The sequence below is a fragment of the Terrapene carolina genome, unplaced genomic scaffold, assembly GCF_002925995.2.
Source record: "Terrapene carolina triunguis isolate 2854851 unplaced genomic scaffold, T_m_triunguis-2.0 Scaffold85, whole genome shotgun sequence".
Classification (NCBI taxonomy): Eukaryota; Metazoa; Chordata; order Testudines; family Emydidae; genus Terrapene; species Terrapene triunguis.
In genome coordinates, this window is record NW_020664436.1 from 16968243 (window position 1) to 16984538 (window position 16296).

At 40.9% G+C, this 16296-nt stretch overlaps 1 protein-coding gene across 4 annotated transcripts in view; it reads left to right on the forward strand.

Moving 5' to 3' along the window:
• RGS7 (regulator of G protein signaling 7) overlaps window positions 1-16296 on the forward strand; it is a 397552-nt gene that overhangs the window by 365853 nt on the left and 15403 nt on the right. For all 4 annotated transcript variants that reach the window (XM_026649548.1, XM_026649549.1, XM_026649551.1 and 1 more), the window contains 5 exons: window positions 3231-3305; window positions 4549-4647; window positions 5391-5452; window positions 6852-6962; window positions 7517-7642. In XM_026649548.1, the coding sequence (XP_026505333.1) occupies window positions 3231-3305; window positions 4549-4647; window positions 5391-5452; window positions 6852-6962; window positions 7517-7642 (473 nt within the window). The remainder of the gene's footprint in view (window positions 1-3230; window positions 3306-4548; window positions 4648-5390; window positions 5453-6851; window positions 6963-7516; window positions 7643-16296) is intronic.

Here is a 16296-nt window from a genome sequence, read left to right on the forward strand (position 1 = left end):
TTTCTGGGACATAATCACTAAAAGCATAATGAAATGGTGGAAATTTTGTGTGGTGTTTGCAACATGGTTCCCAGATCATCTACTTTTATGGATGTGTCATATCCTAAGTGATTGACTGTTGAAATGTCCTGCAGTAAAGCAAGTCAAAGTGAGTAAAAGGCTTGATTTAGGTCTGTGTAAAAATTGGGATATGAAACCCCAAACAATACAAAACTCACCATGTTTGATGTTTTGGTAAAAATCTGTGGCCTGATCGTGTTCCCATAAAAGTCAATGAGAGTTTTGCCATTGAGTTCAATCAGTGTATGATTGTACATGTGAAAGGCAGCACAGGTTTTTCTAAAAGTTCTATTAAATTTTAGTAACCTTGAATGATTTATGATTTTTCATAATCTTAAATTGGCCAAGTTTCACTTTGAGTCAGAAACTCAGAGCAGAACTTGGGGTTCAAACTAACATTAACTGAAACTGATGAAAAGATTCAAATGACTGCACTGTGCTTCAGGAATGAATACTATTGAGTTTCACACAGCTTTGGTTAAAATGCCATCTTTGGCTCACCATACCATGCCTCAATGTAGTGTAGTGGCAGCACATTCTTCTGACAGCGGATGCCTAGAAGGCTTCAATTTTGTGTGCAAAACCTTATTTAAACACAGAAAGTTGCATTTGTACAGAAAGTTGCATTTGCAGCGTGTACAAGCAGATCTAAAAATAAATGGGTTTTGTGTCCTTTTGTGCTTCTTTATGATGTTGCAAGAAGGACTGAAATGTACATTTGTTTGTTGTTTCCATTTGCTTTATTTTTTTAAATTTTAAAGGCTTGTTTGACTGGAGGACTTTCTTGGGTACCTTACATATTTATTGTGAGTTCTTACCTCATAACTGAGATGTTGAACCTTAAAAACCTATGCCTTTTAAGCAAAGCATTTATTAGGCAGTTAAATAAGTTTCTACATAAACAAAGTCTTAAACAGCATAGCTAAAAGTCTCTTCCCCTCCCAATTGCTTAGCTTAGTCTCTTGTGATGTCATAATTTCATTGGTTCTCCATTGAGTCCCTTTCAGGCTAGACATGACCTGAATTTCTAAAATAAACAAAAATTAGCAGGAAATGTGAAAACAGGTTTTTGTCTATATTTTGTCAAGACTGTTCAAGCCCCTTTGTGTTACATGAAGAAGCAAGCTCAATTTCCCCACCTTCTTCAGGCTACCTTTTAAAGAAGTGGTCCAATAGTCCTTGCTTTCTGAAGGAGTGATAGTCAAGATCATGGTGTAGGTTTCATATATGCTATGGGGCACCTTGCACAGTCTGTGCATTGCCTTCTGGGTCCACCACACTTTTCAAATGACAGCATTGCACAGAAGATCTCTTATTGTTTGGAGTCCCTGACAGAACCAAGGAAGAAACGTGTTTTGCTTCTGCGGTCTTAAAAAGGGTTTGTTCTCTCTGAGTTATGACTTTGAGCTATAGCAACTTGTAATTAAGTGTCCAACACAAATTATAGGTAATAATTTAATTGAATAATAATCTTAGCTGCTCCACTCCCAACCTCTGTCACAAATCCTGCTGGAGTGAACATTAGGTGTTTTTTCATGCTTCTCTGTATATTGTTCACAGTCCTTTCAACATAGAGAGATAAAGTGAAATCTGTCTAAAGGCCACCTGAACAACTAGCAAAAAGGGGTGCCTAGCAAAAGTAGGTCTCAAAATTAGTGTTGCCAGGCCTCCAGTTTTCGACTGGAATGCCAGGTCGAAAAGGGGCCTGGTGGCTCCCGTCAGCACTGCTGACCGAGCCCCTAAAACTCCCGTCAGAGGCGCAGCAGGGCTAAGGCAGGCTCCCTGCCTGACCTAGCTCCGTGCGGCTCCCGGAAGCAGACGGCATGTGCGGCTCCTACGCGCAAGGGTGACCAGGGGGGGGTTCCGCATGCTGCCCCTGCCCCGAGTGCTGGCTCCGCAGCTCCCATTGGCCAGGGCTAGGAGCCAGGGGGACATGCCTGCCTCTCCCGGAAGCCGCCTGAGTTAAGCGCCGCCTAGAGCCCAAGCCCCAAACCCCAACCTCCTGTCCCAGCCCTGAGCCCCCTTCTGCACCCAAACTACCTCCCAGAGCCTTCACCGCACACCTACTCCTGCATCCCAACCCCCAGCCCAAGCACTGAGTTCCCTCCCGCACTCCAAACCCTTCAGCCCCATCCTAGAGCCCCCTCCTGCACCCTAAACCCCTCTTCCCCGGCCCCACCCCAGAGCTTGCACCCCCAGAAGAAGCCCTCACCCTCACCCCAGTCCAGAGCCCCCTCCTGCACCCCAACTGCCCCAGCCCTGAGCCCCCGCCACACCCAAACTCCTTCCCAGAGCCTGCACTCGTCCCGCACACCAAACCCTTCAGCCCCAGCCGGGAACCCCCTCCCACACCCTGAACCCCTCATTTCTGGCCACACCCCAGAGCCTGCACCCCCAGCACAGAGCCCGTTCCCCTGTCACACCCCAACCCCCTGCCTCAGCCCAGAATCCCCTCCCACACTCCAAACCCCTTGGCCTCACCCCCCAGCCTGGAGCTCCCTCCTGCACCTCAAGCCCCTCATCCCCGGCCCCACCCCTGAGCCCGCACACCCAGTCAGAACCCTCACTCCCTCCCGCACCCCAACCCCCTGCCCCTGCCTGGAGAAAGTGAGCACGTGAGGGAGGTGGGATGGAGTGAGGGGGGCAGGTCCTAGGAGAAGGGGTGGGGCAAGGGCAGGGCTTTGGGGAAGGGGCAGAGCAGGGGCGAGGCAAGGGTGTTTGGTTTTCTGCAATCTGCCAACCCTACTCAAAATAGACCAAGCAACATTGTTCTGGAAACCCTAATGATGTTTTAAAGTAAAAAATTAAGACAGTAGATTGTCTATTGGAGGTGGATCTCAGTGCAGGTTTCAAAATATTATCTCCTGAAGGCATTGCTTTTGCATTATAGTGGCATCCATATTGCTACATAGATGCAGGGTGCAAACCGGTAATATTCATGATCCTGTATACAGCGTTATCTCCTATTTTTCCAGAGGAGTCTACACTCCGGCATCTTACGTTTTTCAATATAGTTTGTCATCCTCAGGATAAATTTATCCATACTTCACAGTTTTGACCATGTCTCTGCTTACTCTAACCCATAGTACAAGCTTCACTGTGCAGTAACTAAATGCAATAAATATGGAGTTCAATGTCAGATTCCATTCTTATGTGTTTTTAATTTTTAGCCTGGATGTGTAAACACTACTGAAGTGGATATAAAAAAGTCTTCAAGAATGAAAAATCCTCACAAAACAAGAAAGGTAAGTACTGTGTTTGGATAAAAAGTGTTATATTTCCAGAGTTGTATCGCAGCCGACTTACCCCGCTGTAGGGACGGTGGCAAAATCGACCTCTGCGGCTTCCTGTCGACGGCGCTTACTCCCACCTTCGCTGGTGGAGTAAGAGCGTCGATTCGGGGATCGATTGTCGCGTCCCGATGGGACGCAATAAATCGATCCCCGAGAGGTCGATTTCTACCCATCGATTCAGGTGGGTAGTGTAGACCTAGCCATAGACAGGGGGAACTAAAAGAATAAGAGACCCATATTTTGCAGTGTAGAACATATTGTCAGTATGTTGTTCAGTATATTGAATATTGCATGGTACATACTTAGTATCCCTGTTACAAATTTTCTATCATTAGTTAAAGGGAAAAAATATAAGTGAAAATGCCCACAGAAGTTTCACTTTCAGTAAGTGCAAACATGCAAGAAAAATAGTAGTAGCAATGGATCCTTGCACATCCTTGAAAGTAAAGAGAAATTTAAAATAAAGATGTCCACAAATGAAACCTTGGAGGAAATAGATTTGATATACCAAATCAATTTTACAAATTGCCCAAGTCTATATAACAGGTTGAACCAATACCCCAGATCCAAGCAGTCCTAAATTATAAGGTATTCCAGATCCAGAGCTGGATCCCAGTTCTGTACATTGATCCCATTTTTAATCTAAAGTATCACTTTGTAGTTAGATTATCGTGTAGTTGCATGGTAAAATCCTGAATCTGAAGGAAGACTGGATTTGGAGATGTCATCAGCACAATTTGATTGCATTAGTGAAAGGTCCCAGGCATTAATCATTTATCAAGCACCTGGCACACATTTGGGAACTGTACAAATAATAATTCATCATGGCAGTGTACCTCTCAATTTCCTGTTCCTTCTCTTCCGTGCCAACCACCTCCACCCACTATAATAGATGCCCTACTGTGTCATCCCTAACACGTGCTACATGCAAATATATATAGAGAGAGAGAGTTAGACATAAAATCCGATGTTATCATGTAATAGGGCCTTTTCTCAGAATTATTTGTTTCATTTCGCAACATTGTGTTTCAATGTATGGCATATTTACAGTTCTGTTGAACAATGATGTAAGGCTTTTGAATACACAGAGGTAGCTAACTTCTTAAATACATAATACAAAAATATATATGATGATGTTTGTATAAGATAAGCACTCTTTAAAAACAAATGTCTTTCTTTCCATACTTTTTCATAGTCTGTCTATGGATTACAAAATGACATTCGAAGTCATAGTCCTACCCACACACCAGTACCAGAAACCAAGCCACCCACAGAAGACGAATTACACCAAGAGGTTTGAAAACAATTATAATAAACTTCTAAATAAACCATTCTGGGAAAAAAAAGAATAAAAAGTTACCATAACTGTCAAGTATATTTATTTAACATTTAAATTCGATCAATTAAATGTTTAGAGGAAACAAAGTTTGAGAGTATATTTCTTCTCATCTCAGTACATGGAGATTTATGCATATAACTTTCATTAAGGGTAATGGGAGTAGCATTAACTTTTTTTAGTCTTTATTAACAGTGTAAGGCTTTACCAATAATCCAGTTTGTGTGTTCTTTTTGTAATTAAATGCATTAGCCTTTTTGCAGTAACCAGTTCACTCACTCACTCTTCCAACACTTCACTTTAAGGTTTGAGAGCATAGTTGCATCTCAGTGTGTGTGGATTTACTCATATTGCCATTTATACTTCATTAATCTTTCCCAGAGCAATAGAAGCAGTAAAAGGTGGGTGACTGGAAACAATTAATGGATTTCTCTGTAAAAATTAAAATACTAATTAGATTTATTTGATGAACCTTTAGGAAAAATGTTATACTTGTCCATTTTTAGCTATGTATAATGTTTTGTACTAATAGAGAGTTCCATCTACGTTAAGAAATATTATGATAATATGTCATTATAGCTCAGATACACTTCTCTGTGACTTAGGAAAAATTAAATTTACATTGTAGTCCTAATAAAACGTTCTGCAAATAGAGTCAAGCAAGACATTACTCATGCCACTTTTTGCCTTCACTTTTTCAGATAAAATATTGGCAAATACAGTTAGATAGACATCGATTAAAAATGTCAAAAGTTGCAGAGAGGTACGTATATTGTCACATTTTCTATTTTTGAAATGGTCTAAGAAGTATCTAGAAATTTTCTGTGAGAAGGAGCCAGAGAGGAGGAGACAAGGGAGCTGGGATGTGTTATTCAAATTGACTGAAGACAGTTTACTTTGTGTGAGCTGTGAAGGCATGTCTATTTTCTGATTCGCTAATATGGTGTGATTTAATGCCATTTCTCTCAGTTCAGTGAAACAGGAAAAAAAGTGCTGAATTTAGAAGAAAGCAGTGGCGCGATCATGTAACTGCTTTGTACACTAAGCTCCCTGACATTGCCTTCCCTAGGAAAATTGCTATCTGTTTTTCAGGACCGGTGTGGAGAAAAGGCCACAAAATTACGAATGTAGATGTCACCTACTGGTCATTGTATGTTGCGTATGGCTGTATGTCCCTATGTACAGAGGCTGTGTCCGTTACAGCTCTACAGTGCAGAGCCTGGCTCTTTAGCTTCACTAGAGCCCCTCTTATTTTCAGCTCAGGAGGCCCTTAGTTCAGTCCCTGGTATTGGCCAAATTGGTGGCGTCTCACAAACTCCTTTCGAAGTCATCGGGTACCACAGCTGGTGTTGATGATTTTTTTGTGGGCCTGCAAGACAATTTTTGCACCACGACATTGTACTAAGTTCATTCCCAAGAAATTAAAAAAAAATTGACTCCTGTTTCATTCTCTCCCCCCCACCATCATTAACTGACTCTTATCCTGCATGCTCTCGCTCCACTCTGCATTAATATGACTGAACAACCCAGTTTTTATAAGTAAATAGGCAACTATATCTCCCAGAAAGCCAGGAATATCCTTATTTTCAGAACTGGTGCCTGTTTTAGAGAAACCATGGTTTGCCGTCCCCCGTCTTCCCCCCGCCAAACCCCTGTAGTCTGGCCACCTGAAAGAGCCACTGCACAGCTGAGCTGGTGAATCAGGCAGTAGGCAGAGTGACAGCACCTATGCAGCTCAGGGACCTATCCCCAGATCTGTTGTACAATAATGTTGCTACCTTGCCTCCATTAAGCCTCTCAGTGAGCTCCCCTCCCAACTCAGCCCTCCCCAAATCAGAGTCAGATCTACTTAATTAGTTTCTTTTATTTCAGCTTCTCTCTGTGCCTTATTTCAATCTCTTTAGCTTCATCTATAAAATGAGGCTAAAACCTGATTCATGGGCTGCGTGTTAGACTTTATTGATTAATGCATTTGACATTCTTCAGTGAAATTCCATGCAGAAATGTTTAGAAGTATTAATAAAGCTTGCAGTTTATTTTATTTCAGCCCTTGATAAAATAGGAAGCACTATCCCACCACCACCACTGTTTACTTTTAAAAAACAGGTTTCTGATCATAAAGCTTGTTAACATGACAATGTTGGATGGTTTTGTTTTTCTAGTCTGTTAGCTTACACAGAGCAGTATGTGGAATATGATCCATTTCTTGTGTCGCCTGACCCCTCTAACCCTTGGCTATCAGATGACACTACATTCTGGGAACTAGAGGTCTGGTATGTTATTTCTTCCTTCTTTTCAGATTAATAAAGTACACGGCAATAATTTCCGTCTTTGCTTGAAATGTGCAGATTTCAACCATACGTTCTGCAGCACAGTACTGAGGCAGATAGGAAATGCGACTACCATGCGTACCAATTTGCTCTTGGTCTTTTCAGCTGTCCAGTTTCATGTTATTTTGGATGGATTTATATACCTGCATGAAAAACTGCAGGGTCCACAATGGCCAATATACAGGGTTCCACTGAGGAGGGGGACGAGAAGGGGAGCCCCATATATACATACATATGTGTGTGTGCGTGTGTGTGTGTATGTGTATATATATATATATACACATACACACACACACGCACTCCTATGCTATATTGATTAAGCACTGACAGTGTGCTTGGCACTGACCATTAAATCTCTGTATAACACCACCATACAAACACAAGTGACTTGGAAGGTGAGAAACCCATAGCTGAACTTTAGGAGTTCCCATCATTATTTGCATATACAACACTAAAGTGCTAGCTCAGTCTGTGACTACTTTTTTTCTTGCCCACAGCAAAGAGCCAGGGCAACAGAGGGTAAAGCGATGGGGCTTTGGCATGGATGAAGCATTGAAGGACACAGTGGGGAGAGAGCAGTTTCTCAAGTTCCTGGAGTCAGAGTTCAGCTCAGAAAACTTAAGGTGAAGCTGAAGAGTTTTTATCTTTTTAGCAACAGCTAAGAAATGTTTTGTGTGTCTGGTGCCATTTTTTTAAATTTATTTTCTCCCTTATAGATATAGTCCCATTTCTTCTGCTTAAGGGTCCAATCCTAAGAGGTGTCGCATGCCCTCATTTTTCAATGGCTTTGAGTGTTAATGGTGCTCAGGCCAACACCAACAAATATATAAATATTCCGCATCCCTAAACACACTATTCTGATCATGTCCAGTTTCTAGAGGGATCCTCTCTCAAATCATCATATTACATGTCTCAGAAATGCCACAGGGCATTTGGTATCTTTTAATACATAAAGCATTATAAGGATAGTAAACTTACAGTGGGAAATTTTCAAATGCAACTAAGGGATTTAGGAGCAAACATCCCATGGATGTTTGCTCCTAAATATCATAGCTGCTTTTGAAAATCTCCCTGACAGTGATTAAAAAGAACAACAAAATGCTCTTAACTCTTAGTGTAGGTTAAACATGGTATGACTGATGTGACTTGCTCCTGTCATACAAGTTTTTTAGAAGCTTGTAAATCTCCAAGAAACTTCTCTTCAAAAATTGCATAATAAAGGCGCTGTGTATGTGTAGGACAACTTGTCAAATCTAAATTTTTCTAGTTTAAAACAAGATCTCTTTTAAAAATGAACAGAAACGGCCCATTTCACAGTATAGAATTATAGCCAAACCACTAGCAAAAGCCATTTTTGGTTGTTGCTGTTCCAGTGAAGCTATATTAAAACTACCAGTATATGCATGTGAGAAGGACTTAACAATGGATATTAATTTTTGCTCTTCTACGGCCAAAAAAAGTGAATTTTGCTTCTCAAAGGTATGTATATCAAAAACCCATCCCCATACTAAGTTATTTTCATTGCCCAGCTGTGACTCCCTTAAAAATGGGATTCACCAGGCACCTGAGCACTATGGAGAGAGATCCCGGTCTAGTATAAAAGCCCTAATTTGAAAGATGCCAAGCACCCTCAGTTTCTAGACATGAGGGTACATAGCACTGAAGTTTTTCCAAACTTACATCAGAGTAACTGGGAGCAGATTATTCCATGCTATTGGGCATTCTTTTACCATACTGTATTTAACATATTCACAGTTTGGAGATCTCCACTATTAAATCTGGATTTAATGTGGTAATACAGGAAACCCCATATCTAGTTAAGTTACAGAACAATTTTGGATCAAAAATATAAATTAAATATTCTGGACCCTATCCTGTTCCCAGCTGTTGTTTTGCATTGATTTCAGAGGGACTAAGATCTGGGCCAATGTGTGTGTTGCTAAATAAATGTTACTTGTTGGTGGCAATTTCTGAATTAAAAAAGCTAAGTGATAATTAAAGGGCAAATCTTTTATCAGCCTGGTACAAAGGAATGGGAAGGTATTTTTTTTTATTTAAAAAAGGTCCCAGTAATTCCTTATTCAAGGCAGCTGTTCAAACATGAACCTGTTCAACCTAGCATATGCTATGTTTTCTACACTTTTCTATGACTAATTTGTCTTGCTGCCAACCAGACTGTTACCACATAATCCCAGGCTCTTTCCTCTAATCCTATTTACAACACTAACCACAGGCAAACTGCAAGTGACTGATCCAGCAAAATACCCTAGAGGATTTTGTTTGGAGCTAATTTCTCAATGTGCCATCTCCCATTATATCTATCTATCTAGGTTCCTATATTAGCATAATAAAGCATAATATCTGAGCGGAGATGGGTGCCAAATAAAAAGCTATGCCTGTGACATGTTAGAGAGAACTCATTTTAAATTCTCATATGTATGAGACTCAAAATGCCACTGATTGCAGTGATATAAATAAAATTTACTTCTGACATAGTAATCCCATGCATAATGAGTCACAAAGTACCTGTTGATGCACAATGGCACACCTAAATGTCTCAGCATCTTCCCGAATTCTATCACACTCAGTTTTGATTTCTTTAAATGTAAGAGCACCTACCTGCTTACACAGCTATTAACCACATAATGATAGAATTTGTAGTTTGGGGGATTTGATAGCATCTTTCTAATACTGTGGCAAGGGGATTTGCTTCCATCAATAGCTCCTCAGCTTAGTAATATGATTAACATAACTTCACATCCATATTTATCAGGTGTCATCCCTTTGCAGATTTGACCATGACTGAATTTAAAACAAGTGTCATCAAAACCAGAGGAGTAGCAAACAGATGGGACTATAGTACCAAACTGCGAAATATCCTGTAGAAAATACAGCATTGGGCTTCAGGCAGTGAGGAAACATTCACTCCTAATCAATCTAAAGCCCTGTGCCCAGGTCAATGGAAGAAGTGGAGGAGATATAAAAAGAGGCTGTAATCGAGGAGCCACACCCATTGCATGAAACCATGTTTATTTTCAGCTTTATCTCGTTAATACTCTCAATATGACTTTTTTCTTGCCCTTGAGTTGAGAAGTGTGGAATCAGGATTGGTACTGGGAGTGAAGTTGGTCCACAGTAGAGTCTTTCTTAAGAAGTGCGAGCCAATGTGAAGAAATTTGAAGCAATGGACTGAAACCGAGAGGAAGGATAGTTCAGTGGTTAGTGTGCTAGCCTAGGACTGAGCAGATGTAGGTTCAATTTCCTGCTTAGACACGTACTGTGTGACTTGGGCAAGTTAATTAGTGTCTCTGTACTTTGGTTCCCTATTTGTAAAATGGGAACAATACTACTTCCCTACCTCATGGGGGAGCTGTGAAGATAAATAATTAAAGACTGTGAGGTGCTCAGATACTACAGTAATGGGGTGGGGGAGCCATGTAAGCACCATAAATTGATAAAACATAATACTGTACTTCTTGGGTAAAGAGGCAGCTCAGCTGGATGAGATTCATCCCTAGTCAATGTAGCTACTGGTTGGTCTCCTCTTGCTCTTCATTCCGCTAATATTTCTTGGAAAAAGTCTGATCAGGGGTGTTAGTAGTGTAGCTTCAGTACAGGACATGGGATTCTGAGTGGACCATTTAACTCAGAAGGCTCACAGAACTGCTCCTCCATGCATCAAGCCTACACTATTACACCCTCCTTAGTAATCATCCACTGAGAGCAAGTCCTTTTGGAAGCTCTGCTTTATGCTTGGTTCACTGTGAGGCCAAGTATTACAGTAACACAAGAGTTGAGAGTATCATTTTTGCAAAGTTCCTAGCTCCTGTTAGGAAGCAAAGAACTATATTTTAAATGTGGATGCTTAAGTTTTAGCAGGATCCAGTACTGTCTGGATCAGTTGGTTGCCCAGGCACACTGGGATATTCAAAGGAGCGTATGGGATTCAGGCAATTAAATCCCATTGAAATATGAGAGTTAGACACCTAACTTCCTTAGTCTTCTTTGAAAATCCCAGCCTCGCTCCTTGTCTGATCCTTGCTATGTCTATGTATCACTGAGGTCTCTGACCAGTAAGTATTTATATGTTGTCTGCCTATTAGTTTCCAGGTGGAGATTGTTATTGATTTCAAACTATAAAGACCTAAATGGTTTTGAGTCTTGCCTACATAACAGACCATCTTTCTCCCTGTGTGATACAGCAGCAGCTGTGTGCTCAACAGAGGTACTTGTGCTAAAAACAGCCCCTGGGGTTAAAAAGGAAGGAAAAGTGGTAGGGCATCTTCTGAAATGTGCCCTTCTCCTTGATCAGATAGACCTTGGATTTGTTAACTTTCATAAGATGCTGGAAAGCTCGAGGGAGAGAAGAGTTCTGGGTGCTTGGTAGCATGTATATGTGTGTATGTCAGAGCGGGGGTTTAGAGAGTGGTCAGATATGGGGTTAGTAGGCTGGACAAATCGTCTAGTTTCAGCAACCCAGCGTGCACTGGAATTTTGTGTGGGGCTTATTTTTGTAATCACACACTGTACTTGCTGTAAAAATCTCTAGCACCAGGGATAGATGTCTCAGATTAATCCTTTCAAATAAATAAATCAAATAATTGTATACAGCTCAGTGGTGTGAAACACAGACTACATCAGCCTTATGTCTGAATGGTCATGCTTGTGTTTACTTTATCTGAAAGAATATATACATACATTGTAGCTTAATTATACCATAATAAAATGATTTGATTGGTGGAGGAGGGAATGATACAGGAGATAGGCATATTGGGTTTGATTGATTTTTCCCTTTCGGCCTCACCTTGTTTTTCTTGTTGTTATTTATTAATCATCATTGTAGATTATTTTTAAATGTTTTTATGTATTTAAATATATTTATCTGAAATGCCAGTGGGAAGCTAGTTCTGCAGTTAAATGACCATGGAGAAGAGTTACTGGCCTTTGTTGCAAGGTATAACAGGCAGAGCTGGTAGCAACCGACAGTTCAGATTGTCTAACACTTTCTATTAACTCCTGTTTTCAGTTGCTAATAAAGATGCCAAACTTTAATCTCTCAGACTGAAATGTTCCATGCTTGCTCTCTGCCCCAGAATGAATTTTTGGAATATTTCAGCGATAGGGGTTTTGGAGAATAAGGCTAAGGATTAATAGGTAGTTTGGCCAATGTTAACATTTTTTCCAACCGTTCCCTTGAAGAGCTTTAGCACCTCCTTGTTTTGGAGCAACACTTGGTATTTGGAAAAGGGGTGATCCTAGGTGTCAGAGAGAGGGGTTTTTTCTGTCCTCATGAAAATCCATCCAAATATGACAGAGTTACAAACCTCCCAGGTGCACATGCTCAGTGGAGCTTGTTAGGAGCTTGCTGCTAAAACCTCCAAATGTTCTATCCAGCTCCATAAAGCTACCCACATGCCAACTGCATTATGTTCCAGTTCTACAGAGCTCCCCACATGATAGGCACAAAGCTAGAGCTCCAGATACAGGGATGCTCCAGTAGCTTTGGCCCATGGGTGGTTGTATTGCATTGGGAGTGAGGAGGAGCCCGTGAGTTCTAATCAGGGTTCTTCCATTAGCTGGTGTTAATTCTATGTATGTCACTTCCCAGGCAATCTTAATTTGGCCCTTGTGTGTATGCATGATGACAGTATTTAATTACATGTTTACATACTACTTGTTCTACAGAACTCTTGCTTTATTCAGTGCACTGGAGAGACAGTGATTGAGGCAAAGGGTTGTAAGAGAAGAAAGGATGTTCTCTTGTGTTTAAGGTACTGTACAGGGACCCTGCAGGTCTGTGTTCCAACCCTGGCTCTGCTATTGATTTCCTGTGTGATAGCTGGCAAAATTAATGAACACACACAAGGCGGTAGCCTTAATGCTCGACTCTTCTGTAGGAAAAGGGTATACATTTTGTTTTGAAAGCTTAGTAAGCAGATTAAAATGTATGTCTGGAATGAAGTAATCTCCCTAGACATAGCATATTGCAGCTCTCAGCACATTTTTTGTTTCCATTTTAAAAGAGGTTTCTACAATTACAGGCTCACAGTTTCTGTAGGGTTTTTGGAATACTAACGTTAGAAATGTAAAATAAAAATTAATCTACTAGTGAGGAGCTTGTGCTCACCTTGATAAAGATGGGTCTGGATTGCCTTTCTTTTCCATGCTAGAAGCTACACGTTCCTCCAAAGTAGTTCAGTTTATCTCCCGCCTATTTTTCCATCACTGTCTGTACCATAGTGTAAGGCAATGGTTCACATGCAAAATAGCATCCTGGGTTTATTTGTGGGGTTCCCAGAAATATTGGTGATGACAAGAAGGAATAAACAAGATCACTCTCCTAGGATAGATCCTAATGGATGTCTGGGTCTGAAAATGGCTGTGGTTACAAAGAACATCTCCCCCTTTCATTTCTCTGCTCTTTACCTACCTTTCGTACACATGAATAATCAGCCAATCCCAGTAGGTGCATTGGAGTGGGGCTTGCACTGCAGGACGTACCCTCTGAAATGTAAATATCTAAAGCAGTTTAAAACAACAAACTCAGGTTGCCCAAACTCAACAGAATTATTTACTGGGTCAGCTGAATTAAAGTCTGTGTGCTGTGCAGTTATTAAGCTTGTGTAAGAACACTATTCTAGATGCATTGTTTTCAAATTTATAGACCAAATACAGTAAAACCATCAGATTTTGGTGGTTCAATGGTTAGAGCACTAACCTAGGACTACAGAGACTTGGGTTTTAAGCTCCTGTTCTGCCACAGACTCCCTGTGTGATCTTGGGCAAATCACTGAGCACCAGATCCTCAAAGCAACTTAGGTGCCTAAATGTCTTTTCAGGATCTAGACCTTCGTCTCCTTGTACCTCAGTTCCCCATCTGTAAAATGGGAATAATAGCACTCCCTGACATCACAGGGGTGTTGTGAAGATAAATACAGTAAAAGGATTGGGAGGCGCTCAGATATCAGATATAGGTACCTAAAATAGATATCTCAAAAGATAGAGGCTAATATTAGGCAGTTGAAGGTCAAGTTGCTGGGAAGCCATAACAAGCTAAACCATTGAATGAGGTTGTCAAATGCCCTTTTAGGCTTCCGACCAAACAAAAAGGAGAGGTGAGACAGAACAGGTGACTGGGGAAGGGACCAATCTCACCTCCCCTGCTACAAAGAAGTACTGAGCTCATGTGACCACCCTGCCATTTGTTAGAGTTAGGCCAGTTTAATAAGGGGACTATGAGACTAATTGCTTCCAATGAGGTAAACTGAAGTGAAGAACTATTTTGTAAGGTGTTGTTCTGTTTATTTGCTTTGCTTTGCTATTTTTGCGCAGCAGCCTTACCAGACCTGTAAGTATGCAATGTCATTTTTGACTTCTTGGGAGACCTGGGTAAAACACAGTAGTCCCTCAACACAGTGAAAACATGCCTTGGTCTTGCAGTGTATTCAGGATAATACCATGTTTTAACCATATTCCCAAATCATGCTCTCATCAGGTGAAGTCCAAGCCAGAGCACGGTCAAGATCAGTTGAGTCCCAACTTCTCTATGTTATTAGACCAACCATGTTGACATCATATTGGAAGACTACATTGTATCTGGCTCCCCCGACAAAGCAGAAACCACATTGTAGTGGGTCCTGTCTTCTCTGAGAATAAAACTGTACAAGTTTACGGCACCATGCTTAAGTCTAGCTATTTCTAGCAGGATTCCCAGAGCAGTGATCTTTTTTGTTGACTGTGTTGTACAGTCTGTGGACAACCAAGTAGTGATTATAGTACAGTGATCAAGGTAACCATGCTAGTATCCTAATAGCAACAACTGTATAAATGTTATTCCAGGTAGCACAGTTCTGATCACATTTGGTCACTTTTTAGTGATTTTTTTATTGTGGGGAAAAAATATACCATGGTCTCACACATAACCTTACATGGCCTCCTGAAGTACGTATGCTCTGTCTAGCAAGAAGCTAGATTGGACACTGCTATTTACAATTGCTCAAAATACCAGGTCAAGGGACAGGCAATGAAATTGAAAGGGGGGACATTTAAAGCTGATAAAAGGAAATACATTTTCGGACAACATGCAATTAGCATGCACGGTTTACAGCCACAAAATACAGTTGAGGCTAAGAGTTTAGCAGGATTCCAAAGAAGATTAGACCTTTAGATGGATAACAAGAGGTCTGGCCTAGTGAATAGGGAAGAAGCAGTAGATGTGATGTATCTTGATTTTAGTAAGGCGTTTGACACAGTCCCACATGACATTCTTACAAGCAAACTAGGTAAATGTGGTCTAGATGAAATTACTATATAATGGGTGCAAAACTGATTGAAAGACCATACTCAAAGACTAGTTATCAATGGTTTGCTGTCAGACTGGGATGGCTATCTAGTGGGGTCCCACAATGGTCTGTCCTGGTCCAGTACCATTCCATATTTTCATTAATGACTTTCACTAATGGAAAATGGAGTGGAGAGTATGCTTATAAAATTGGCAGATGACACCAAGCTGGGAGGGGTTGCAAGCAATTTGGAGGACAGGATTAGAATTCAAAAGAACCTTGACAAATTGGAGAATTGGTCTGAAATCAACAAAATGAAATCCAGTTAAGACAAGTGCAAAGTACTATCCTTAGGAAGGAAAACTCAATTGCACAACTACAAAATGGGGAATAACTGGCTAGATAGTAGTACTGCTGAAAAGGATCTTAGGGTTATAGTGGATCACAAATTGAATATAAGCCAACAACCTAAAAAGGCTAGTATGCTGGGAGTGTTGTATGTAAGACATGGGAGATAACTATCCCGCTCAGCTCGAGTACTATGTCCAATTCTAGGTGCCACACTTTAAGAAACATATGGGGGAAAAAATGGAATGAGTCCAGAGGAAAGCAACAAACGTGATAAAGGGTTTAAAAAAACTGACCTATCAAAAAGGTTTAAAAAACTGGGCATAATTAGTGTTGAGTAAAGAAGACCGAGGGGGGACCTGATAACAGTCTTCAAATATATTAGGGGCTGCTATAAAGAGGATGGTGATCAATTGTTCTCCATGTCCACTGAAGGTAGGACAACAAGTAATGGCCTTAGTCTGTAGCAAGGGCTATTAAATTTAGATATTTGGAAAAACTTCCTAACCATAAGGATAGTTAAGCTCTGGAATAGGCTTCCAAGGCAGTTTCTGGAATCCCTGTTATTGGTTGGACAGACACCTCTCAGGATGGTCTAGGTATACTTGGTCCTGCCTCAGCACAGGGGGCTGGACTAGACCTCTTGA